Source organism: Wolffia australiana, chromosome 2 (assembly GCF_029677425.1).
Source record: "Wolffia australiana isolate 7733 chromosome 2, ASM2967742v1".
Taxonomy (NCBI): Eukaryota; Viridiplantae; Streptophyta; class Magnoliopsida; order Alismatales; family Araceae; genus Wolffia; species Wolffia australiana.
The window spans coordinates 21,369,718-21,396,278 of record NC_135836.1 but is presented as its reverse complement, the minus strand read 5'-3'; the positions used below and the strand labels follow the sequence as shown (position 1 = coordinate 21,396,278).

Genomic DNA, 26,561 nt, shown 5'->3' with positions numbered 1-26,561 from the left:
CTCTAGTTGTCTGATGCTTAGGTTAGACTGATTCCTTTCTCCACAAATATCTGTAGCCTTCCCTTTAGTAGGGAAGTCAAGAATTAAGGTAAGATTGCCCTCTTGGCTCACTATCTTGCTCCATCCCATCTTGGTCCCCATACCCTTGACCGTTTAATGATCCCTTAACCCCATACTGGTCTCACCAAATCTTCAGTTGGCTCCCCTGCAATCCGATCCCCTACCCCGACTGATCGGTTCCCTTCTAGTCTCTGACGATCCCCGTCCCTGTGACTGCCAAACCCTCACCGCGTCTTCAGACGGCTTGTCTCTGGTTGGTCCCTGCCTCCTCCATTTGACCCATCCAATCATTCCCATTGCATTCTCCAACTGTGGGAACATCTACCTCATATCTCCTCTATACCCCTTCCAATTCAAACCTATATCAAGGTTCCTATCAATGGTATGAGAGGTAGCCATCTTCGCTGCCCCCACCGACTGTCACACTACCAACCATGCCTGCCACCTTCTCCCACCAACTGTGCTCGTCTCTGCAACTGCCTCCTCACTGGACACTGCACCAGCCACCAACACCGCCTTCCCTTTCCATCATCACCATCAATCCTGCCACACCTGTTGCCACCTCTGCCAGAAGCACAGGCCTTGGCCATGGCTGCCTCCATTCATTAGACCCATTGCAAACACCACTCCAACCCCGCCATCACTAAACTACCATTCCCTTTGTGATCAACAGAAAGTTGCGGGAATGCCATTTGATGCCTACACCCTGTAGGCATCAAATGGCATTCCCGCAGTTCTGCTGTGTGGACAGTTTGCGCCAATGGTGGCAGCACAGCTGCAGAGGTCGCAAACCCTATGTTTCTTGACCCCCGTCCCTAGGGAAGGTCTCCTAATCCAAGTGGGCCCTCACCCTTTGCAGTTGAACTGTAGAATTCTGAGGCCAGCAGCAAACCCTGTGGTCCAGTCCATGGAACTTGGCTACCCTGCCCACAAAGCCTGCAGCCCAGTATGCTGAATCACTGGGTTCCATGGACTGGACGACAGGGTTCAGGTAGCCCGCAGATTCTGCGGCTCAACCGCAAAGGGTTTGGGCCCACTTGGATTAGGAGGTGCACCCTAGGAATGAGGACCGTGAAACATAGGGTTTGTGAATCTTAAGATCCGAATCTCAGTTCTTTACAACGGTAAAAAATAACTGGACATCACGTTGGGTATTAAGTTAAATAGAAGCACAAGGAGGAGAAAATTGAAAACATACAAAAAAGATAGCTTATATCCTCTAACACTCCCCCTCTAGCTGGGAGTGAATGTTTTTCATTACTAGCTTGAAGACAAGTTTATTCACCAATAGGCTGTGTATCCCTTTGGTAAGAAGAGTTGACATGAGAGGTACAGATGATGTTTCTCTCCACTTTCTCCTGTATAAAGTGTCCGTCTACTTCCGGGTCTTGGTGAGCAATTGCCATAGCAGTATTATTATAACACATCAGCATGATTTGGTTGTTACAATGGATCTGGATGTCATCCAATTAGTGTTTGACCTACAAGGATTCATAGATGCCCAGGGCTAACAACAGAAGCTCTGCATCAGCACTGGACACTGACACTGCCATTCACCTCTTGCTTTTCTAGAATATGAGATTGCCACCAAGGAAGGCACAGTCGCCGAAAATGTCTGGTAACAATATTATTTGCATAATCAGCATCAATTTTAAATTTCAAGGTTATTATTATCTATGGGCTGCCTCTGCATGGTTTAAGGCACTGCAGCCAGGGCGCGGGGCTGCCCCTTAAACCTTTTTTGGATTTAAGTGCTTACCAACTGTGCTAAAACCAATAGCTGTTTTTCATATTTAAGAAAGATATTGTTCTTAAACACTCCCCCACAACACCTGCTGCTGGTAAAAGCGTGCGACGGAAGTGTCTATTTTTATGGCCAAAGCATGTGGGGCGCTGCTTCTGGGATTTGAACCTGCCACCTGTGTGTGATACCATGTGAGAAGTCTTGAGCTCGATGGACGAGATCTTATAGGACCGTGAGGGGGAGGCTCTTAGGGCAGTGAACAAGGATCGAAGCTGATCACCATGATTGAAACAAAATAAATTGGCCCTTCTTTCAGTAGGGCAAATAGGGGCATTAGACCTATCTTTCTTCAAAAAAATTATTATCTATGGGTTCAAAAACTATCCTGTGTCCTGGTGTACCGTTCAGGTGTCTCAGTATGCCATGCACAGCACCTTCATGTACTTTCCTGGGATCCGAAAATAAATTGACTTACTAAACTCACAGCATAAGAGATATCCAGCCAAGTTTGAGTCAGGAAAATTAGTTTACCAACCAATCATTAATATCTCCCTTTGACCGCTGAGGTAATTTCATGTCCAAGACCCAGTTTATGGTTTGGATCAACTGTTTTAGGGGTTGGTTTACACCCCAGCAAACCAGTCTCTTTCAATAAATCCCTAGTGCACTTTAACTGGAGAGAATGATTCCATGGGGAGTTGAATCCACTCAAGTGGATTGCCTTCAAAGGGATGTCATGTATGCAGTGGGGGATCGCGAACACAGTAGAGAGAGCAAGAGGAATGGAACTTACATGTTATGTTCCTCCCCCTGATTTGATTGGCCCCCTGTTTTTATCTCTCTGGGAACCCTCAAATCTCACTCCATCTGCAGGATCCCATCAAAGGCTTACCGATGAAGATCATCAAGGCCATCCAAGGGTTGGTTTACTCGTCATCAACAATTCCCTGAAGAGTTTATAACTTATCAATATGGCTTCATTCAGTGACCTTTTTTAATACTGGAACAAAAGAATTACCCCAGGGAATCAGAGCAGAGATTAACATGGATGAGTGAAGAGTTGTGAACATCATCAGGCTGAGGCTCTAATGCAATGAAAACAAATAACTAATATTATGACCAGCTGCCGTTTTCTATGTACCTTGACCCCCTTCAAGCACTGATGATCCCAGATTGAAACCCAGGGTTCCAAGGCTTATTGCCAGCTGGTTTCTATCAAAATGTGTGTGAGGCATTGGGCGGAGCTAGTGAAAGTATCATCACAACCTAAAATCATCTTCCTGGTGGCCCCTAGATCATCCGGACCCCCTGAAAATTGAATGTGATAGCAGAACAACGGAGCACCAGACGAAAGGCTCATGTATTATCTGTGATGAAGAATACTCTATGGGTCCTCATTTCGGTTGGGAACTCCGAGTCTTGTTACTGTCAGCCTGTGCTCCTTGGTTACTTTAGGTGATTTGTTGTATATTGGAACCTGGTTATTGGGCTGGGCCAATCTCTTTATTATTTTTCTTCTTTTATGTCCTTATCGGACATAAGTAAACGGATCCAGGCTATGGGGACCACGATAGCCTGGGCCCTCTCTTTTATGTAATCGCCCAGGGTACTTAACCCTAGGACGCCGCTGTATCAGAAAACAGAAGAGACCTTTCTGTTTCTGTCTCTCCTTGAGCGTCTTCTCCTGTAGGCTCTTCCTCCTAACCCAAAGATTAGGGTTCACAGGTGATTCACAGGTACTGTGAGCAGGAATGGACCTTGGGTATTATGAAAAGGGGATCAACGAAGACCTTCATTTTGAAGTGGGAGAGCAAGCAGAGGACCAAATAAATGGATGCATGGATCCATTTCATTTTCTTATCACATCCTTACGCATCATGAACTTAGTGGGCCAAATCACAACCATGGTATTGGAGTCCTGGTGCAGCCCATAAACTTTTGCCTAAAGGACTGGTACCTTCCCTGTTCATTCAAGGTTTGACCATCACCTGAAAGACCTTCCCTTAAGGGGTAGTGCCAATGTGGTTCAATTCATGCTATGTCTGCAAACATTTCTGTTAGTGAGACATATCCTCTATGGGCTAATGGGCCCTGTTCTATAAGCCCATTAGCCCTATTCTCTATTCTATCTCTTAAGGGTATATATACCCCTCTTGTAACTCTCATTCATTATGTCATTACATTCTATTCTCCTTCAACCTTCGCAAAGGGGTTCGCAAGTGCACCCGCACTCCCCTTTATCCCATGTCTCATTATGTATCTCTCGCACGGCTGAGTACCCCCTACCGGCTGTTTCTTTCCCGCATCGAATCGGATCCCATCCCTCGCCGCATCACCAATGCTATCGCTTCTCCTCATTGGAAAGCGGCGATGGACGAGGAGATGCAGTCCTTGCTCAAGAATCGTACCTGGGATATCGTCCCTCTTCCTCCTGGAAAGAAGGTGGTGGGGTGCAAGTGGGTCCACGCTAAGAAGCACCATGCAGATGGGACACTCGAGCGTCACAAATCTCGACTTGTGGCTCGGGGGTTCACCCAAGCTTATGGCGTCGACTACTTCGAGACCTTTTCTCCGGTGGCGAAGATGGAGACTATCCGTCTTCTCTTGGCATTGGCGGCTCACTTCCAGTGGGTAATTCGACAGTTCGATGTGAAGAACGCCTTCCTGCACGGGGATCTGACTGAGGAGGTCTACATGCAGCAGCCTTCGGGCTATCCTCTCGGCCCGCCGGGCACTGTCTGTCGACTGCGTAAGTCTATCTATGGACTGAAACAGTCCCCACGGATGTGGTTCGGTCGCTTCGCCTCTGTCATGAAGGCTGAGGGATACACCCAGAGTAATGGGGATGCCACCATGTTTTTCCGGCATTCGTCCGGTGGTGTCTCCATTCTTGCTGTCTATGTGGATGATATGCTGCTGACGGGGTCTGATATGGTTGAAACTACACGTCTTGCTGCCGCTTTGGCTAAGGAGTTCGAGATCAAGGCCTTGGGCCAACTTCGGTACTTCCTTGGCCTTGAAGTTGCTTACTCCCCTCGGGGTATCTTCGTCTCCCAGCAGAAGTACTGCATGGACTTGTTGACTTTGACCGGCATGACGGAGTGCGCGCCAGCCAGCACTCCCCTCGACCCTAATGTAAAATTGGGGAAGGGGGAGGACTCGCCTCCAGTGGATCACTATGAGTACCAGCAGATTGTGGGAAAATTGATCTACTTGACGCACACTCGGCCCGACATCAGCTTCGCCGTCAACCTCCTGAGCCAGTTCATGCATGATCCACACGCCATTCATCGCCAGGCGGTCACTCGGGTACTTGCGTATCTGAAGGGCTGTCCAGGGAAGGGTGTACTCTTTCCTTGCAGCTCGGACCGGACGGTGAAGGTCTACACCGATGCAGACTTCGGGGGGTCCCTTGTTGATTATCGCTCCACGACCGGGTACTGCACCTTCGTCTTCGGCAGCCTGGTTAGTTGGAAAAGCAGCAAGCAGGACAAAGTGTCCCGCTCTAGTGCCGAAGCCGAGTACCGAGCGCTTGCTGATGGGGCCTCGGAGGCTCAGTGGATCTATGGGATACTCCATGACCTACGGGTTGAGTATGCCGGCCCGATTCACTTCTTCTGTGACAACAAGTCGGCAATTGCACTGGCCAAGAATCCGGGCCAGCAGGGAAAGATCAAGCACATGGAACGTGACCGCTACTTCTTCAAGGAGCGGGTTGACGAGGGCATCTTTGACCTTGATTTTGTTGCTTCCTCTGATCAAGCTGCTGATGTGCTTACCAAGGGCCTATCCAGGCCTCTCTTGCAGCGTGCAGTATCCAAGCTCGGTATGGACGATATCCACACTTCGCTTGCGGGGGGCTGTTAGTGAGACATGTCCTCTATGGGCTAATGGGCCCTGTTCTATAAGCCCATTAGCCCTATTCTCTATTCTATCTCTTAAGGGTATATATACCCCTCTTGTAACTCTCATTCATTATGTCATTACATTCTATTCTCCTTCAACCTCTCTTCTCCCCCAGACCCTCTAGGGTTTACAATTTCACTTGTTGAGATAAATCTCTAGTTATTAAACTCGAACATTGCACCAGAGGGCAAAGTCATCAATCTTAAGGGAATGCTGAGGTTGAACTAATCTGGCTTTTCTCTAAAATCACTCTTCAAAGAGCATCAAAGACCTTACATTTGTGTCATGCATTGCCAGATGGTCTCCCAGAATACATTGCACGCCAATACATTTATGTCAATTGTTATGAAAGACCTTACTGGCCTAATTTGATGAGACCTTCTTACATCCTTTCGTTCCACCTTCCTGAAGTGCAGATCATGAAATTGTTTGAAGCCTGGGGCTCTACAGGTATCAACAAGGCCTCAAATATCTAGAGGGATGAAAAGAGACATTGACAAGCTTATTTCAGAAGTGCTCCCTGCAGGCATTGTCCAACATTCAAGGCCCTACACCAGCCTAGCGATTTTGTTGAAGAAAAAATGACAGATGTCATTTTTATGTTGATTATCAGGCCCTATACCAGAGGACATCTCCTTCTTAACCCCTCTACTTGACCCCTTTGATCTTTTTTATTGGATCAAAGAAGTCAATTTAGAGATCCCTAATTCTTCTAGACTTCTCATCTCTTCTACCCTCCTTTCTAAATTCTTAATCTAATTGAGGTAATTTGATCTTCATTTAAGATTAAATTAACTGAATTTAGGGTCAAATTATTTAAGTAGATGACTAATTGAATTCCTTACTAGCTTCCCGTGGATGATACCTATACTTATCATTATACATATTAAGTTAAGGTTTTACAAATTTTATTGTATAAGATAAAATCACACAGGGAAATGAGACGTGCAATCTGGGTACCATTAAATTTGGATAAATAAGGAACACTTACCCAAGACGGTGTTTTGCTCGATAAATTAAGAGAATCAGATGCTTCTCCTCAGTAGGTTATTTGGTTTTACCTTGGGGACAAGTTGTTACTCTATTTTGGAAGTAACATAATGTGCTAACCCATGATACACATTGGTGTCCTCAAGCACTCTAGGGAAAAGTGATGTGGCTGTTTTTGGGGATGCTTTAGGCAAGGGGGTCAAAAGGGTGAGGGGGGTAGAGGTCAAGGACAAGACTCTGGATTGAGGCATTCGGCTTGTGGTTTTCTCGTGATTCTCAGTTTTGCCTTCAATTTCGGTCTCTTGTTTCATTTCCATGACATGGGGTTACAACAATCTGTTCCCCAGAATTTGATGCAAAAATGCTAGTTTTATCTTCTAGACACTTTTTTTTTTTGAAACGAAAAAGGGGGTCACCAGTAAGACGGTGCCCCCATTGCCATAACTATGTAAATCATTACAGGGTATGGATGCCTAGAGGCGAAACGCGGTTACATGCCGCGGCACCACACTGAAGCGAGAGCCCTGGCGTCTTGTATGACTGCCAGAGCTACTGGTAGTCGACTCCGGAAGATGACCTCATTTCGGTGAAGCCACAAGGTCCAAAGGATGGCAAAGAGTCTTTGCCACTCGGCTTCACTCCGGTATGGCCCGCCCCGGAGCGATGTCCAGAAGGACTCTACCGATCGGGTGGCCACACCCGGGATCTCTTTCGTAATCCACACCTCCCGCGCCAGGGGGCAGCGGAAGAACAGATGGTCGCAGTCCTCGAGTTCCCCTCTGCACAGGGCGCACTCCGCTGATTCCCCCGGTCTTGCTTTGGGGGTGTTGCTTTGGGGATGTCCAACAAAATCGGCTGATTCCCCCGCGGACTGGTCGCCGGGTAGACGGCGACTGCTCCGTCGCTAGTGGTGACGGCTCCGTATGGTCATGGGACGACACCGTCTTGCTTTGGGGTGTTGCTTTGGGGGGGGACTTGTCCACCTCCGGCGACCAGTCCGCGGGTCTGTCTTCTTGGCCTGCTTGGCCGCTGGATCTCGGTTGCATCGGCGGAGGGAGGGGCATTGCAACCTGGATCATGTAGGCGACCCCATCTCCTTCGCTGACGACCACCGGCGGGATGGCCGCCCCAGTGGGGACTGCAATCTCGACCGCCACACTATTCGGGTCCCCTGATTTGAGGCCGTTGGAGACGATCCGACGTAGGGCTCCAATAGGCCGTGTTATCTTGGCTACTTGCACCCATGTCCGACGCCCGAATGGGATCCCCCGAAGTATAAGCGGCACAATATGTTGGCTGAGCTTGCTCGCCCCGTCCGCAGGATTTGGCCTGCGCCATATAATCCGGCCGCCTCCGTTGACTTCCTCTTCCCGTCCCCGTAGTGCTTGGAGGTTGGCCCTCGTCAGGTTGCGCATGAAGAAATCGCCCGAGGGAAGTCGATGCACTTCTGCACTCCCCGTTTCTGGCCATTTGGACTGAAGGTGTCGCAACACTTGTTCCACCGTTGGCCGACCGCTAGTCACCTCCCCAACTAGGCATAGAGCCGGCAGGTCTGGTGGGGGCCACGTCCAGGTGGGCTCCCGATGGTATGTCCGCGCCTGCGGACAGACTGTCTGTTGGTGCCCCGAGTGGAAGCACAGACGACAGACGACGGGCTCCCGGCACTCCCGAATAAAGTGTCCTCGTGAGAGGCATCGGAAGCACCGCCGCTCGCCCTCCCTTGTGGCTGCGCTGAGAGCAACTGACCGGCGGCGCCTTCGGCGGCGTTCAGCTCTAGTCCATCCCGCTTCCTCTTCCTCGTCGTGCGGGACATCGGCCATTTCCCTGACTACTTCGGCATAGGACCGACGCCTTTTTGGAATTGTCGCCTGGGTCAGTTCAGTTGGGGGATCCGAAACTTGCCAGTTGCGACCGGCCTGAGCAGCTGGATGTGGTGATCGACGTTGCGGGCGTGTATGAGGAGGGCTGCGTGTAGGGGCCGAAGATCTGTACCGACTTGGCCTTGTCGGTGTGGGCCTCCTTGGCGGTCGACGGGTCTGCCACCCCCTCGGACCTGCCCGATCAGCAGTAATGGCTGTCGGGTGGGAAGGCAGCTGCCGCGGCTGGTGCCGCCGCGGCGACATCGGTTGTTTAGACTGTTGAGTCTGCGGCCTTTTCCAGCCCTGCCACGTGTGGGAGGTATTGCTACTGCGCGGCGTCGGCAGAGAAAAGCCTCCGCAGCCTCCCCCGGCCAGAGCCCGACATGCGGCGGGACGGCTTGGGGGGGGGGGGGTGCGGGCTCGGGGCCGCCGGCGGGGGAGTCCGTCGGTGGGGGGGGGGGGTGCGGGCTCGGGGCCGCCGGCGGGGGAGTCCGTCGGCGGGGGGTGGGGTGCGGGCTCGGGGTCGCTCCTTAAATTTGGGATATTTTATATGACAGCCTTGTTAGTATCCTTAAATTTGGGAATTTTATGTTGTTTACATTGCAGAAAGTTGATATCTTAGTCAAGGGAATTTTCATGTAAATGTTGCGCTCATCAGATGTAAATCTTTTGCTTCAAGAAATTCCTTCTGTATTTTTTCCTGGAACATATCACCACCTTACAAGACTTCCATGTATATTTTAATTAACATATTGACTATTTAACAAGCCTAATACATTTTTACTTTTTAACTTGATGTCCTTGTCTCACTCAGACAGATGATCCCGATATTGTCAGATTCAGCAACCTTGATGTACAGACTCTCAGAGATTATCCCAGGGAAAAACTTTCTGGACAATTTGTTGCTGTGCGTATGGATTCCGCCTTAATTCTTAGTGCATTGGTCCATGAAGATTGTTCAACCAACAATGCCCTCCAAACCATAAAATATTTACATGAAGCTGGTTCAAAAGTGCTTATACTCTGCAGTTGGGATGTTGCAAGTGGTCGAGATATCATTTCAATTGAATCTTTTGCAGGTTATTATTCGTTTTGTCATTTTATTTTTATTAAGCAATTTGTTTTAACCATTCTTTGCTTTTAGTCATTGTGATCATGAAGCTGTTTTGCTCTTTCTCTCTTTAACGTGGCTAGTCTTGTAAGTGTCTGTGATTGGATCCCCGGGCCCTCATTGGGGGCATTCTCATCCTTTTGCCATTAAGGGCATCTAGGTCCCTCCCCTCCATGTTTCGTTCAAATTGCACAGCCCAGGGCAGACTGGAAGTTGTTCTTAAGTACTGTTTGTTTCCCTTCTCGTATCTCTTTGCATGCCCAAGCTCTGTCCCCCCTCACGATACCGTTCTCGTGATCGTCTCTACCTCACCGCGTCTCCAGGTGGCTCTTCCCTGGCCTATCCCTACCCCTCAGCTCGGCCTCTTCCTGACCATTCCCGTCCTCTTCTTCACCCCCGGAACGCTCCTTATCCTCAAATGACATCAGAGATGATACGTCCTTAGTCGGGACCGTATCAGTCTGCAGCTGAGTTGAATCTGCTCTGGTGTCTATGGGACACCAGTACAGAAGAAGGAATAATAGGATGTGCCATTGGTTGATCAGTGCCTAATTTAAACATTGTCCAACTGTTTTCTTCAAAAAAAAAAACATTGTCCAATCATAATAATCATATAAAAAGTATCACTCATGGTTGGATCTTGTCCTCTCATTCAATAAGATTTTCGTCTGATATGTTTGTAGGAGGGCGGCCCATGGGTTCAGGACAGGAGCCTTTTGGTCTTTCATTTTGGGTACAAGTTTGTAGGAAGTGGGGCCTACGGACTATGTGTAGACATGGGGAAGCACAAGGGTCCCTTGCACGGTCTCTTGATTTGACAGATTGTAGAACTGTTGGAGAGGTTCCCGATGGCTGACGTGTGAGCACTCCCCAGACCATTTTCAGACCATTCCTGATAGTATCACAAGATCATGAAAGCCAGAGCAGGTCATCATATTCCAAGATGGACTGTTAAATAGAGCCCGTTACTGGACTTTTTATTTCGCTGTTTAAGTGACTTCATTATGTGAATTAAGTCCCTTAAACTCGGGCCGGGCCCAGGCCTAGGCTTGGGTGCACACACCATGCCCGGGCCCAGGGCCAAGCCTGCAAGTGTATCTCATGGGTATTTTAACCCCAGACTCTAAGGACGAATTTGAAGTTGTCATTTTCTTTTTGAAACGCTAAATGTGGAGGCTACATGCTGGTCCGTTCTTCTCCAGCAGAGTTGACATGGACAGATTGTTACTACGGGAGAAGGGTTTCACGGAGGTAGTGTCGTGGTGGTCATCGCAGTCTGGCCCTGGTGTAGTCACAGTCAGATTGGTTAATAAACTTGCAGCTCTATGATTTCATCTTATTGATGTCGAGGAGTAAATCTGTGAAGAGAGGAATCATAGGCAGAATGATGCCTTGTCATGATCTAGAGGATACAAGAAACTTAATGGAAGAGAAAACGAGGGAAAAACAAGCATGTAAGGAGGTGGTGGAGGAAGATTAGAAGCTGGGGCTAGAGTGGAAGCAGAGATTTGGGCCTCTGTGGATGAAAGAGAGCAATTCTAACAATTTTTTTTCATTTGGTTGGAAATGGAGGAAAGAGATCGAATCAACTATTGAAGGTGCAGGTAGAGAATCATGATTATGATGGGGTGGATGCAGTGGGAGGCTTTAGCTGATCACTTTAGGGCTTTCTCTAGACAAGGGTCCCAAGTTGGTGGCAATGGAGTGGTAGAGGGGCAACTAGGTTTTCATAGGAGCAGCAGACCCTTCTAGTCAGGCATTTCTCCATAACAAGGCGAGGGAGGCAGTCCAGGGTTTGAATGGAGAAGGGGTGCCGGGTCCAAACAGATTCCTGTGTTCTTCTTCAGAGAGTTATGGATACATTGGAAGAATTCCAAAGTAGCAATTATGAAATAGAGCATATCAATCACTCACATCTTTATTTCCACCGAAGTGACAAGGAGCCGTCTACATAGGTGATTTTTGGTCTATATCACTTTAGACTTCTATTTATTTCATCATCACAAAGGTCTTGGCTAACACATTGAGGAGGGTGATTGGATACCTAGTTGGGCTTTTGAGTTGGCTTGTAGACCCAGAAATGGCTGGAGAAATACCTAACAAGGAGAAATCAGACAAAAGGCTTTGTATGGAAAGTTAGCTTTGCAAAGGCATACAATGCCCTGGATTGGAATTTTTAATGGTCATTTATGGGGAGGAGAGGCTTTCCTGTTGAATGGGTTGTTTGTTGGCACCACTATTGTTAGTCCTAGCAGTTGATGCGTTGGCAACATGTACCCTTAAAACTTGTGCACATGGTTTGTTGAGGGACTCCAGACCATGAGCTATACTTGTGCACATGGTTAGTATGCTCATGTGCACAAAACCCCTCCAATTCACGGATGAGCATACAAACCATGTGCACAAGTATACTTGGAAGGGGTTTTGTTGAAGTAGAGGGTTCAAAAATTGATGGGTGTACAACAGGTTTTCCTGCAGCTTAGACTTTTGCGCAAGACAGAAGATGATTGGAGTGGCGTGGCATCACTTTTCTGTCAGAGAAGCCTACATGAAGACCAGAGGGCGAGTATAGAAAGATCCAACAACCATTAACAAATGTGGCTTTTTGCAGAAGGAGAAAGTTCCCATTAAGATGAGGACTTTTGGTCGGTTGTTGATGAGGTGCAACTCGGGACACAAGCCTTCCAAAAAAAGAATGTCTTGGCAGAAGGTGCTATGTGCACAAGTGGCAACTAAGGCTGCTCTCATCTCTTCTTTGAATGCCAGTTTGTGCAGGTGATATGGGCATCACAGCAAATCCAAGGAGTGGATGTCTCTACAAATGAGGCCTTCTAAGACTCTATCTGAGAAGGCAGATATAGGCAAATGATGGGATGTGGAAGGCTTCTTTTTGTTAGTGATAGACTATCCCTCATGGGCTAATGGGCCCTATTCTATAAGCCCATTAGCCCTATTATCCTCTCTCCCTCTTAGGGTACATATACCCTTACATGTACTCTGTTCAAGTTATGTCATTATCTTCTTCTTCTCTTCCCCAACATGGTATCAGAGCTCCAGAGCTCCTTCCCTAGGGTTTGACATCGCCCACCTACAGCCGCCGCGCACGCACAGCAGCCGCAGCCCGCAGCCGCCGCGCACGCACAGCAGCCGCAGCCCGCAGCCGCCGCGCACGCACAGCAGCCGCAGCCCGCAGCCGCCGCGCACGCACAGCAGCCGCAGCCGCAGCACTACCGTAGCAGCGCCGTAACAGCACCATGCCGTTCACCGAGACCGACTTCCTGGAGAAGCCACTGTCCTACAAGGTGGCTCATCCGCTTCCGTCGGTCCCCGAGACGACACTCTTACGGGGCCCGAATCTACTCCCGTGGATGCGCTTCGTAGAGACCACCTTGAAGGCGCGCCAGCTCTTCAAGCATTGCACTGAAGACCCCCTTACCATCGACCGCCCACATTATGCAGCGTGGGACGTTGAGGACCAGTTCATCCTCGGCTGGATGTATGCGTACACCCTGGCTCCAGATTTCCGCGACCGTCTTCCGCATCAGAAAACGGTGAAAGGCTTTTGGGATCAGGTGCGCTCTTTCTGTGGCCGGGAAAGCGACTGGTGGCGTCTTTATTCCCTTGCAAGTCAGGCCAGCAATCTCCGTCAGGGGTCGTTGACGATCTCTGAATATGCACTTGCCCACAAGAAGATGTGGGATGAAGTGGATTACTACCTACCGCCCGACGATCCGACGTCCAAGACGTTCCAGAATGTGCTTCTTCTGCGGATCATGGGCTTCCTCAATGGCCTGAACCGCGAGTATGATGACGTACGTCGTCGTGCCTTGCACCGCAAGGAAGGTCCTCCTGCCCTCGAGGAGTTGGTGAAGGAGCTTCAAGAAGAGGAAAGCCACTTCCTCCTCCATGGGACTCCCTCCTCCGGCCCCCTGGGTGAGTCGACCGCACTACTTTCTGCCCTCCCTTCAGGCGGCAAGGCACTGTCGATCCTCCCTACGCCCACCTCCGCCGCTCCTCCAGCTGGGATGACGATTTGCTCGTATTGCGGCAAACTGGGCCACGGGAAGAACAAGTGCAAGAAGCGCCTGAATGACTGGCGAATGAAGAAAGAGGCCGCAGAAGGCAAGGCCATGGTGGCCCATTCTGATTCCTCCTCCGCCAGCCCCTCCGCAGTGACTATGGACCAGCTTCAGGCAGATTTGGCCCGCCTCCGTGACCAGATGGCTGCCCTGCAGAATATGTCTACGGCCTACTTCGGCGGCTTTGGTGCGTCTTCCCTTCCTTCATCTTCAGATGCATGGTACTGTGGCCATACGCCCTTCCACTCACCTGTCGTCTCCGATACGACTTGGGTCCTTGATTCGGGGGCTACCGAACACATGACCCCGAGCAATGCCCGGTTTGTATCATATGAGCGGCATCGGGGTGGCCGCACTGTCCTCACGGCCGGGGGTGGACGTCTCCGTGTGGCCGGAATCGGGGCAGTCTATGTGGACGGCCTCAGTGTGGTCCACAACGTTCTCCATGTCCCTGACCTGCGGGCCGTGCTTATGTCTCCGCAGCGCTTAGTTGATGCTATCTCCTGCTCCTTCCACCTACAACCTGACGGCATGTTTCTGTCTGACAAGGTAGGCCGGACTACACCGATTAGGCAGGAGAACGGACTGCTGATGCTGGACGATGGAGGCCGCTCCCAGTGCTTCATGGTGCACCGGACTCTTCTCTTGGTGGCTGAGCAGCGTCGGGGACGCCTTCTGATGGAGCATCAGCGACTTGGACACCCACCTTTCTCCACTTTACAGCGTCTTTTTCCCTCGTTGTGTTTGGGCGTGGACCTTAAGACTATGCTTTGTGAACCTTGTCAGTTAGCCAAGCACCGCAGATCCTCCTTTACTTCATCCTCGTCTCACACATCGACCCCGCTGTTCCGAGTCCACAGTGATGTTTGGGGGCCGGCACCGCAGATCAGTCTGAAAGGGCACCGCTACTTTCTACTCTTTGTGGACGAAGCTACCCGCTATACGTGGGTCTACCTCCTGACTGCGAAGTCGGAGGTTGCGCAGAATGTTCGACACTTTTGCGCCATGGTACAGACACAGTTTGGTCGAGGCATCCAGCGTTTCGTTCGACAATGCTCGACTTCTTCAACGCTGACCTCGCCTCCTTCTTTGCCGACCGGGCATCCTCCACGAGTCCTCTTGTGTGGCCACGCCGAGCAGAATGGCATGGCTGAACGCGTCGATCGGCTATGTTACCTCGACGGCGCGGACATTGCTGTTGGACTCAAGGCGCCGGGCGTTATTGGGGAGAGGCGGTTTTGACGAGTACTCACCTCGTTAACCGTATCCCCACCCCACTCCTGGAGTTCTCCAGCCCCTTGGACCGGATGACTGTGGCATTCCCGAATGCTTCTTTGCGGGCGGGACTCTGGCCGCGTATCTTCGGCTGCACCGCCTACGTCCATGATACTTCTCCCACACGCACGGTTTGATGCACGCGCACTCGGGTGTGTTTGTGGGTTACTCTTCCTCCAAAAGGGTACTGGTGCTATCATCCGCCTTCTCGGCGGTTCTTCATCTCGCAAACGTCACCTTTGCCGAGCATGAACCCTATTTTGGGACTACTCTACCTCATCACGCCTTCCGCTGGATGAGGCTCCTCGCCCCCTTGGGGCCCAGTCCCATCGTGGAGTCCACCGCTCCCACTCCACCCTCCTCCCTTCCGGATCTTTCTCCCCTTGATTCCTCTTCCTCACTTCCTCCTGCGGGGTCCTTGGACGTGTCCTCTACCTCTTCTTCCTTACCTGCCCTTCCCCTTTCGGCAGCTCTCCCTCTCCCATTGGTCTCCGTTCCTCCTTCCGGCCCCCATCCTTGTCAAACCCGGTCGTCACCCTCCTCCTCTCTCGGTGACCAACCCTCGTCACCCCCCCCTCCCGGTCTACCCTCGCCCTCCGGTGAGTCTCCTACGACTCCCGGTGTGTCGTCTACTGCTCCTCCCGGGGAGTCCCCCATTGCTTCCGCTCCTTCTCCTGTCGATGGTGACGATCAGTTGGGGTGGCCTATTGCTCTACGGAAAGGGGTCCGTCAGTGCACTAAGGCCCCCCTTCTACCCTCTCTCTCATTACCTCTCCTTTGACCGGCTGAGTCCTCCCTACCGGTTGTTCCTCACCCGCATCGAGTCGGATCCCCTTCCTCGACGCTTAGCCGATGCTATCGCTTCTCCCCATTGGAAAACGGCGATGGACGAGGAGATGCAGTCTCTCCTCAAGAACCACACGTGGGACGTCGTTCCACTACCTCCGGGCAAGAGGGTAGTGGACTGCAAGTGGATTCATGCCAAGAAGCATCATGCGGACGGTACTCTCGAACGCCTCAAGTCTCGGCTTGTGGCTCGGGGGTTCACTCAGTCCTATGGCGTGGACTACTTCGAGACGTTCTCTCCCGTGGCGAAGATGGAGACTGTCCGGCTTCTTCTGGCGCTTGCAGCGCACTTCCACTGGGCCATCCGCCAGTTCGACGTCAAGAACGCCTTCTTGCACGGCGACTTGACGGAGGAGGTGTACATGCAGCAACCCCCGGGCTATTCACTCGGGCCCCCCGGTCACGTGTGTCGACTGCGGAAGTCCCTCTATGGACTCAAGCAGTCCCCGCGCATGTGGTTTGGGAGGTTCTCCTCTGTTATGAAGACCGAAGGGTACACTCAGAGCAATGGAGATGCTTCTTCCGTCACCGCCCGAACGGTGTCTCCATTCTTGCCGTGTACGTCGACGACATCCTTATCACGGGATCTGATGCTGCCGAAGCTGTCCGCCTCAGCACTGCCTTGGCTAAGGAGTTTGAGATCAAGGCCCTAGGCCTTCTTCGCTACTTCCTTGGTCTTGAGGTAGCCTACTCCCCCCGTGGGATCTTCGTCTCGCAGCAGAAATACGCCATCGACTTACTGGCACTGACAGGGATGACCGATTGTGCGCCGGTGAGCACTCCCATTGATCCCAACGTGAAGTTGGGCAAAGGGGGGGATTCGCCGCTGCTGAATTCCCACCGGTATCAGCAGCTGGTGGGGAAGCTCCTCTACTTGACGCACACTCGGCCCGACATCGCCTTCGCCGTCAACCTGCTCAGTCAGTTTATGCACTCCCCACGGGAGATTCACCATCAGGCCGCCCACCGGGTCCTTGCGTACCTGAAGGGCTGCCCCGGAAAGGGCCTGCTCTTCCCTCGCAGCACTGACCAGACAGTGAAAGTCTACACTGATGCTGACTTTGCCGGCTCCGTTGTGGATCATCGGTCTACCACGGGCTACTGCACGTTTGTTTTTGGCAGTCTCGTCAGCTGGAAAAGTAGCAAGCAGGACAGAGTCTCCCGCTCTAGCGCCGAAGCTGAGTACCGCGCACTCGCCGATGGGGCCTCTGAGGGCCAGTGGATTTACGGCATCCTTCACAATCTTCGCGTGGAGTATGCTGGCCCGATTCACTTCTTCTGCGACAACAAGTCGACGATCGTGTTGGCCAAGAACCCTGGACAACAGGGCCGCATCAAGCACATGGAGCACAACCGCTACTTCAAGGAGCGAGTTGACGAAGGGATCTTTGACCTGGACTTTGTTGCATCCGCCGACCAGGCAGCGGACGTCCTTACCAAGGGACTCTCCCGCCCTCTTCTTCAACGTGCCGTCTCCAAGCTCGGTATGGAAGATATCCATACTTCGCTTGCGGGGGGGTGTTAGTGATAGACTATCCCTCATGTGCTAATGGGCCCTATTCTATAAGCCCATTAGCCCTATTATCCTCTCTCCCTCTTAGGGTACATATACCCTTACATGTACTCTGTTCAAGTTATGTCATTATCTTCTTCTTCTCTTCCCCAACACTTTTAGTACTGTACGCAATCTGGCTGCACTGCAATGAGGTGTTGTTAATGGGATGGCAGCCTCAACGAACAATGTTCTTCATGATGTGGAGTCTCTTATGGCATATTGGTTATAAGGGGGTAAAGGGAGGACTATTTTGGTTATCGTGTGTATTGAAGGTTTATCAATTTTAGTGGCATCAGGTTGATTACTGTTTTCAGGTGATCTTCCTTGTTTGTTTACAAAAAAATTTGCACTTTCTCTCTTTTACTCCTGAGATGGTTAATAGTATGGTGCTTTTTGATTTGGTAACGTGCTTTTTGAAGCAGTCTCTGGGTGTTTTTTCTCATAATCTATTAAATTAAGTGAAAGGTAATTACGAGAATTTTGATGAACGTTTTTGAAGTTTCGATATAGGCTATAGTGCTCGCAAACCTTCTTGTCATGCCAAGTATTTTGTATTTTTATGCTGAAATTGAGAAATCACAATTCATTGCTAATGTTTTGGCACCCTAATTAATTTTATTTTTCTTGGCAGATCATTTATCATGCCTTCTTCACCTAAGAGTACTCCCTGCACGTGGTTTCCATGATATATTGCAATTAAAGAGAAAAGAACAGCGGAATGGGACTATTCTCCTTTTTGGCAACCTCACGAATTTCAAAGAGGACTTGGCTAATAGCTTGGACTTGTCTGAGAAACTTTCAGCGGGTGTCGATGTTTTTGTGAATGATGCCTTTAGTTTGGCCCATAAAATACTTGCATCTACTGTGGGGATATCTCAGTTTTGTTATTTATCTGTTGCTGGTTTCCATTTCGAGGAGGAGTTAAACAAACTTGCGAGTATCACGGAGACCTCTAAACGACCGTATGTAGTCATTGTATGCTTCTGTCTTTTTGCTTGATATTCTGCTCAATATGTGCCTGGAAGCCTCAGGAAAATCGTAGGGACTGGGTTATGTTCCAAAAATCAATGCAACCAGAGATATTGTAAAAACAACTTAAACTGAAATATTCCCTTCAACTTAACCCTAATGCTTCTCTTAAACCAAGATATCCTTTATACGAATTTTATTAGTATCCTTCAGTTAAAATCTACGGATACGATTGACTACAGATCATTAGTGCTTTCTGCCAAGCGTTGGAGATAGGTCATCCTTTAAGCGACATTTACCTGGCACTAATTCAGGCTCATGGGGTCTATTTTACATCACGGAAGTTGATGAATTTAGCTGTTTGGTCAATTAATGTTATGTCATAGAAGTTCTTATTATTTCAAAATTATTATTTATTTCCTATCTCTTGAAAAAAATCTTTAAATTGGACATTTTTCTGTCCCTTTTCCTTAATCTCGGAAGTCACTCAAACCAATAAAATATATGTTTTCGTTTTAACCTTAAATAGATCTCAATGCGTTGATCTGCTAGACAGAAAGAGAATCTGGATTTTTAGGGCTTTAATTCTGATAGAGAAACGTTCTTATGTGGTCGTAAATTTTTTTGGGCCGTTCTACAATTTTGTTTTTGAAGAAAATAGGGCAGAACTACCCGAAACCGGTGGCCCACCTGATACTATTTGATGAGATTATCTTATACTAACCATGGACCCAAAGCCATGTAATGTGTAATAGATTAACCTAGGGGAATAATAAAATTACTAACTCCTATAGTAGACTGCAAATGGACCCTCTGCAGGCCCATTAGCAGCCCAGTAATGGTCCCTTAAGGACCATTACTGGCCCACTAAGAAACCTAGACTGGTTCCTTAGTGCAGGCCCTTTAGGGGCGGAGATATCAGGCCCATTAGTGGGCCTGATATTGTCTGGGCCTGTTCCAGACAGGCCCAGCATCCAATGGTTATTTTTATAACCGTTGGACAGGCCCTCCAACGGTCCCTTTTAAAAAGAGGACCGTTGGAAGCCTACTTGTAAAACAAGTAAGCCTACTTGTAAAACAAGTAAGCTTACTTGTTTTACAAGTAAGCCCCCTAACTTTACTTTCTGAAGGACTTTTTTGATAAAAAAATATATGTATAAAAAGGGGAACTCTGGTGAAGCAAAGATGATCCTTTTGGCCCCAATCTTGTGCACTCTCTCTCTCTACTTTCTCTCTCTACTTTCTCTCTCCTCCGAATTTCCACAGTTCTACACTATTAAAAAAACAAAATCATGTACACATCATTTACAGTTATGACCGCACATCCTGCTTTTATCCCCCTACCCCCCAAAAAGATATTAGCGCTTCAACGTCAAATATGGCACTCTCGACTGAAGCCTTTCCTCCCTTGAACACCACTTCGTTTTGGTGCAACCATACCGCCCACAGTATTGCAAGAATTCTCCCCCACTCCATTCTGCTCCGGTATCCACCCGCCGTGACCGATGCCCAAAATTTGTCGTCTGAGGAAGTATTCACCCCTGAAATCTGTTGTGAGGCCCATACTCCTTGAGCGAGGTGACATGTGAAGAAAAGGTGTGAGCAGTCTTCCTCGCCCCTAACGCACAAGGGGCAATCGACGGGCTCCGCTGGTGCCCACCTCCACCGATAGACTCGTGTGACTAGTTTCCGTCTCCTCAACAACCAGCCAAAAATTCTCAATTTAAGAGGAATCTTTAGTTTCAGCATTATGTGACATGCCTGCCTGACTTTTGGGTCATCTCTCACCACCCCTCGAATCTTCAAGTATGCATCCTTCACCGAGAAAGGTGGCCCCTACCATACCCATCCGTTTCGATCATCTGCTGATGGGCTGAGAGGTAGGAGTATCTCCTGCATTCCCAACAACTCCTCAAACCGAAGGTTTGATAATGCCTCAGAGAGGGTTGGGACCCAAGGCCCGTCCCAACATTCGCTGACTGTGGCAGTTGGGTTCCTTGTTAGAGCAAATAGTTTGGGAAACTTCAACTTCAAGGGACCTTGTTTTGACCAGTTATCATGCCAGAACCGAAAGCCTTCCCCATCTCCCAGTTTGGCATCAAATAACTCACGAATGTGCAGGATGATTTGACGAAGGCTGCGCCAAAAGGGGACTCCCCCCTACTTCTCACCCATCGCATTTCCCAATCCATATCACAGCCATATGTGTCTCTTAGGACATTGAAAACAAGACCCTCCGCTGGTGTCATAACTCGTTCGACCCATTTAGCTAGCAATGCCGAACTCATGGATTCAAAGGTGAAACCCCCAGCCCTCCTTGTTTCAAAGGTCTACATACCACATCCCACGCTACTAGGGGTATCACCCTAGGATCCCGCTCTCCCCTACCTCCCCAAAAGAACCGCCTCATTAATCCCTCTAGCCGCTTTGTCACAACTGCCGGTGCTTTATATACCGATAGGTAGAATATAGGGATCGCTGAGGGCACTGACCTCAGAAGTACCAGGCAACCCCCTCGTGATAACATCTTGTTCTGCCAGCCCTCCAACCTGCGCTCCACCTTGTCAATCACTGGCTGCCAGTCTGCAGCTAGGATGCGTCTCCCTGTCAGTGGAAGACCCAAATACTTCATTGGTCGCGAACCTCGGGGTGTGCCTAGCGCAGTAGCGCATTGGATCTCCTCCTCCAACGACAGGCCGAAACCCACAAAGGCTGACTTTTCTCTGTTGAGATGTAGCCCCGAGAAATCAGCTAATAATTCTAACAGGGATGATATGATGTGAACTTCTGTCGCAGCTCCTTCCATGAAGAATGTTGTGTCATCCGCATATTGGAGTAGTGGAATACTCCTAGGGTAGCTCGCCGTGTGAAAACCGCGTAGTAAGCTGTGTTCGCACGCCTTAAGGGTACATGTGGCCAAAGTGTCTACTGCAAGGAGAAACAACAATGGGGCTAATGGGCAACCTTGTCTGACTCCTCTCTGCGGTCGGATCCATCCTCCTTCTACCCAACCATTGACCAAGACTGAGAAAGAGTGGGACGTAACGCAACATCGCACCCAGGCCACCCAGTCCTCGGGAAATCCTCGCTTTCTCATGACGGACCATAGAAACCTCCAATCGAGTGAATTATAGGCTTTTGCAAAATCCACCATCCAAATAAAGCCCTTCGTCCCGTTTCTTCTCCAACCTGAAATGATCTCCCCCGCCACCACCGCACCGTCTTGCAATTGTCTTCCTGGACTGAAGGCCAATTGAAAGGGTTCGATTAGGCCCCCAATCACCCCTCTCAACTGGTTAGCCAACACCTTGGCGATGATGAGATAGATAGAATTCGAGAGAGCAATGGGTCGGAAGTCGCCCACATTCACCGCTCCCAAGCACTTGGGCAACAGAAATAAATGTGACCGATTCAGTCTTTCCATGCCAAGGCTACCCATCCGGAACTCCTCCAATGTATCCATCACGTCTGAGCCTACAACGTCCCAGAATTCGCTGAAGAAGAAGATTGGGAGTCCATCAGGGCCTGGGGTTCCTTCTCCATTCAAACCTTGGATCGCATTTCGTACCTCTTCCACGAAGAAATGCTTCACTAGCTCAGCTTGTTGTGCTTGTGATAACCGAGATACGCTTCTATCTTCCCATCTTTACTGGTTGCGAGCCCCCCGCTTAGTGACTTTTCTGAAGTTATCTGCTAGTGCTTCTCCCACCCCTTGTGTCCCCCACGACTTCACGATCAGAGGTTTTCCGAAGTGGTCTACAATTTATTTCTGTCGGTCTTAAATTCAAGATTTACAACAGTGAATTTTCTTTTTTTACCGTAATTAAATACAAATATATTTTTTTCCATTGTTTTTTTTTTTTTTTTGAATGATATATAAGATCACCCAGCTTGGTGACCCTCTGTACATGTGGACGTGGATGGGTCTAAGCCAAAAAGCAAAAGCCCATCCAGGACCAAACCAACAAAAAACCAGTCTCTCTACATCATTTTTTGCCCTTTCCACTGACACTGCCGCCCCCTTGAAAACGACCTCGTTGCGGTGAGACCATATTGCCCACAGCACCGCGAATTTCAACCCCCGCTCCTTGTCATTCCCCTTCTTGCGCCGCAGCAGTGTGGCCCAAAGCTGGGAACTCAACGTAACCTCTGCCAGCCCCTGGCTAGCCCATAGCGCCCGAGCAAGCCGACATTGGAAGAACAGGTGCTCGCACTCCTCGTCCTCCTCCATACACACAAGACATATTGAAGACTCAGCCGGAAAGAACCTTCGCCGTCTCGCACGGGTCATTGTTCGCTTCGTGGCGAGCATCCAACCAAACACCCTAACCTTTAGGGGAATCTGTTGCCTCCAGATTGAGCGACATGCCTCTAAGATGATTAGGTCCTCGTAGTGGTGTGTTCTCAAAATCTGGTAAACACCTCGGCTGGAGAACGGGCCCGATGCCCATATCCACCCATCTGTCGTCCCCTCCATTGGCCTCCAGTTGCTCAGAGCTTGCTGAAGGCTTAAGAAGTCCTCCACCCGTTGGTTAGATAACATGGCCGCAAACGTTGGACAACACACTCCACCCCAGCACTCTTTCACATAGGCCTGCCGGTGACATGCAAGGGAGTACAGACGAGGAAACAGATCACAAAGTCGTCCATGCGACGTCCAATTGTCCGTCCAAAACCTGAAGCCAGCGCCATTCCCCACTTGGGCCCTGAAAAACTCCTTAACTACTGGCCATACCTTCCTCAGCCCTCTCCAAAACGCCGACTCCCCTCTCACATTTCGCACCAGCTTCTCCCAATCCAAATTGGATCCGTATCCGTCCCTCACCACCTCCCTAATCAAATCCTCCTCCGGTCCCACAATTTGCCGAACCCATTTCGTCAATAATGCCACATTTAGTGTATTTAGGTCAGGCACCCCAAGTCCCCCTTGTTTAGTTGGCGTGCAGATGTCATTCCATGAAACCAGCGCCATGCCACGTCGTTCTCCCACATTTACCCCCTTCCAGAAGAATCTTCGCATGATCCTGCTCAATCGTTTCTCAACCCCCACCGGGATTTTAAACACGGATAGATAAAAAGTTGGAATTGCTGATAATACCGATCGCAGCAGCACTAGTCTCCCACCTCGCGACAAGACTCTTTGCTTCCACCCCTCCAACCGTCTCTCCACCTTCTCCACCACTAGTTGCCAGTCTGCTTGTTGTAGGCTATCAACGGATAGGGGAAGACCCAGGTATCTCATAGGCAATGAACCCACCGGCGTTTCAAGCGCACTGGCACACTGGGTCTCCTCCTCCGTCGAGAGGCCGAAACCCACAAATTCTGATTTTCCTCTGTTGATCTGCAGTCCCGAACAATCTGCGAACACCCGCAAGAGTGCCGCCAAATTCTTGGCCTCTTCTACCGATCCCTCAATGAAGAACAGTGTATCATCGGCATATTGTAGCAGAGGGATTTCCATTGGCTGGCTTGGCGTCTGAAAGCCTTTAATACATCCCCTTCCACATACCAAAGACGTACTTATAGCTAGAACATCAGCTGCCAGCACAAAAAGCATCGGCGCTAGTGGACACCCTTGTCGGACTCGTCTCTGTGGTCTGATCCATCCCCCTTCTGGGCGTCCATTAACCAACACACAAACGACTGAGACGTCACACATCGCTTTACCCATTTGATCCATTCCTCCGGGAAACCTCTTCTTCGTAACGCTGCCCATAGGAACTGACATAACTCAATAGAGTACATGGCTGGGTATACATATACCCTAGGAGGGAGAGAATGATAAGAGGGTTAATGGGCTTATAGAATAGGGCCCATTAGCCCATAAGGCTGACTATCTCACTAACACCCCCCCGCAAGCGAAGTATGGATGTCATCCATGCCGAGCTTGGACACTGCACGTTGCAGGAGAGGTCGAGATAGTCCTTTGGTAAGGACATCAGCAGCTTGATCAGCGGATGGAACAAATTCCAAGTCAAAGATGCCCTCGTCCACGCGCTCCTTGAAGAAGTAGCGGTGGAGTTCCATATGCTTGATTCGTCCCTGTTGGCCAGGGTTCTTTGCCAAGGCGATGGCCGACTTGTTGTCGCAGTAGAAGTGGATCGGGCCGGAATACTCCACACGAAGGTCATGGAGAATTCCGTATATCCACTGGCCTTCAGAGGCCCCATTGGCAAGTGCCCGGTATTTGGCTTCAGCACTGGAGCGGGACACTTTGTCCTGCTTGCTGCTCTTCCAACTGACAAGACTGCCGAAGACAAAAGTGCAGTACCCCGTGGTGGAACGACAGTCTACAACTGAGCCGGCAAAGTCCGCATCAGTGTACACCTTCACGGTCCGCTCCATACTCCGAGGAAAGAACAAGCCCTTCCCGGGGCAGCCCTTTAGGTACGCAAGTACCCGGTTGGCCGCCTGACGATGGATCTCCCGCGGAGAGTGCATGAACTGACTGAGGAGGTTGACGGCGAAACTGATGTCGGGGCGGGTGTGTGTCAAGTACAGGAGTTTCCCCACCACCTGCTGGTACTGATATGCGTTCACCGGTGCTGAGTCCTCCCCCTTACCCAACTTGACGTTAGGGTCGATGGGAGTAGTAACCGGTGCACACTCAGTCATTCCGGTCAAGGCCAGTAGGTCAACGGCATACTTCTGCTGTGACACAAAGATCCCCCGGGGGGAGTAGGCCACCTCAAGGCCGAGGAAGTAGCGAAGAAGCCCGAGGGCCTTGATTTCGAACTCCTTGGTCAACGCAGAGCTGAGGCGGCCGGCCTCTGCAGAATCGGACCCCGTGATGAGGATGTCGTCGACGTACACGGTCAAGATGGAGACACCCGCGGAACTGTGACGGAAGAATAGGGAGGCATCCCCATTGCTCTGAGTGTAGCCCTCGGTCTTCATGACCGAAGAGAACCGACCGAACCACATCTGCGATGACTGTTTCAGTCCATAGAGAGACTTCCGCAGCCGGGAAACGGTGCCCGGGGGGCCAAGGGTATACCCGGGAGGTGGCTGCATGTACACCTCCTCCGTCAAGTCACCGTGGAGAAAAGCATTCTTCACATCAAACTGTCGTATCGGCCAGTCGGAATGAGCCGCAAGCGCCAAGAGGAGACGGACTGTTTCCATCTTCGCCACAGGAGAGAAGGTCTCGAAGTAGTCCACGCCATACGACTGAGTAAACCCCCGAGCCACAAGTCGAGACTTGAGGCGCTCGAGAGTACCATCAGCATGATGCTTCTTGGCATGAATGCACTTGCAATCCACCGCCCTCTTGCCAGGAGGAAGTGGGACGACTTCCCAAGTGTGGTTCTTGAGCAAGGACTGCATCTCCTCATCCATCGCCGCTTTCCAATGAGGAGAAGCAAGAGCATTGGATAGGCGACGAGGGAGGGGATGCGACTCGATGTGAGAAAGAAAGGACCGGTAGGAAGGGCTTAGCTGATCAAAAGAGAGATAGTGAGATAAGGGGTAGAGAGGTGTGCGAGCGCACTGACGAACCCCTTTCCGAAGGGCGATAGGCCATCCCAACTGAGCATCATCATCAGTAGACGAGGGTGACGCATCGTCCGACGGAGGAGCAGAAGCAAAGGAGGGAGAAGAAGATAGCTCCCCGGGGGTAGGGGGAGGCTCCCCGGGGGAAGGTGGTGCACTAGGAGAAGGATACGGTGCACCAAGAGTAGGAGGTAGCTCCCCGGGGTGAGAGATGGACTTCTCGGGGTTAGGAGGTGCACTAGGGGGAGGATACGGTGCACCGGGAGGTGAGACGGTAGGAGGCAAGGGAGAGAAGGTGGCTGGGGACGACGACGGTGGAGGAATGGGTCCCACAAATGGAAAGGGTTCCAAGGAAGGAGTCGAAGACGCCTCAACCAGCGGAAGGCGTGGCGAGGTAGAATCACCGAAGTAAGACTCATGCTCGGCAAAGGTGACGTTTGCCGAGATGAAAAATCTCCGAGACGGAGGGTGGTAGCAACGGTAACCTTTCTGGAGAGAAGCGTACCCGACGAAGACGCACCGGAGAGCTCGAGCATCGAAGCCAGGCAGTGGGAGCCGTATCGTGGACGTACGCCGTGCACCCGAAGATGCGAGGGAGGAGTCCAGTCCACAGTGAGAGATGGGGGAACGCCGTGGAGAGACAATCCAGTGGGCTGACAAACCCGAGGGGCTGGGA

General features: G+C 50.4%; 1 protein-coding gene across 6 annotated transcripts in view; it reads left to right on the top strand.

Moving 5' to 3' along the window:
* Nucleotides 1–26,561, top strand: part of LOC144700077 (uncharacterized) — a 38,499-nt gene that overhangs the window by 2,173 nt on the left and 9,765 nt on the right. For all 6 annotated transcript variants that reach the window (XM_078571469.1, XM_078571470.1, XM_078571471.1 and 3 more), the window contains 2 exons: nucleotides 9,374–9,638; nucleotides 18,057–18,400. In XM_078571469.1, the coding sequence (XP_078427595.1) occupies nucleotides 9,374–9,638; nucleotides 18,057–18,400 (609 nt within the window). The remainder of the gene's footprint in view (nucleotides 1–9,373; nucleotides 9,639–18,056; nucleotides 18,401–26,561) is intronic.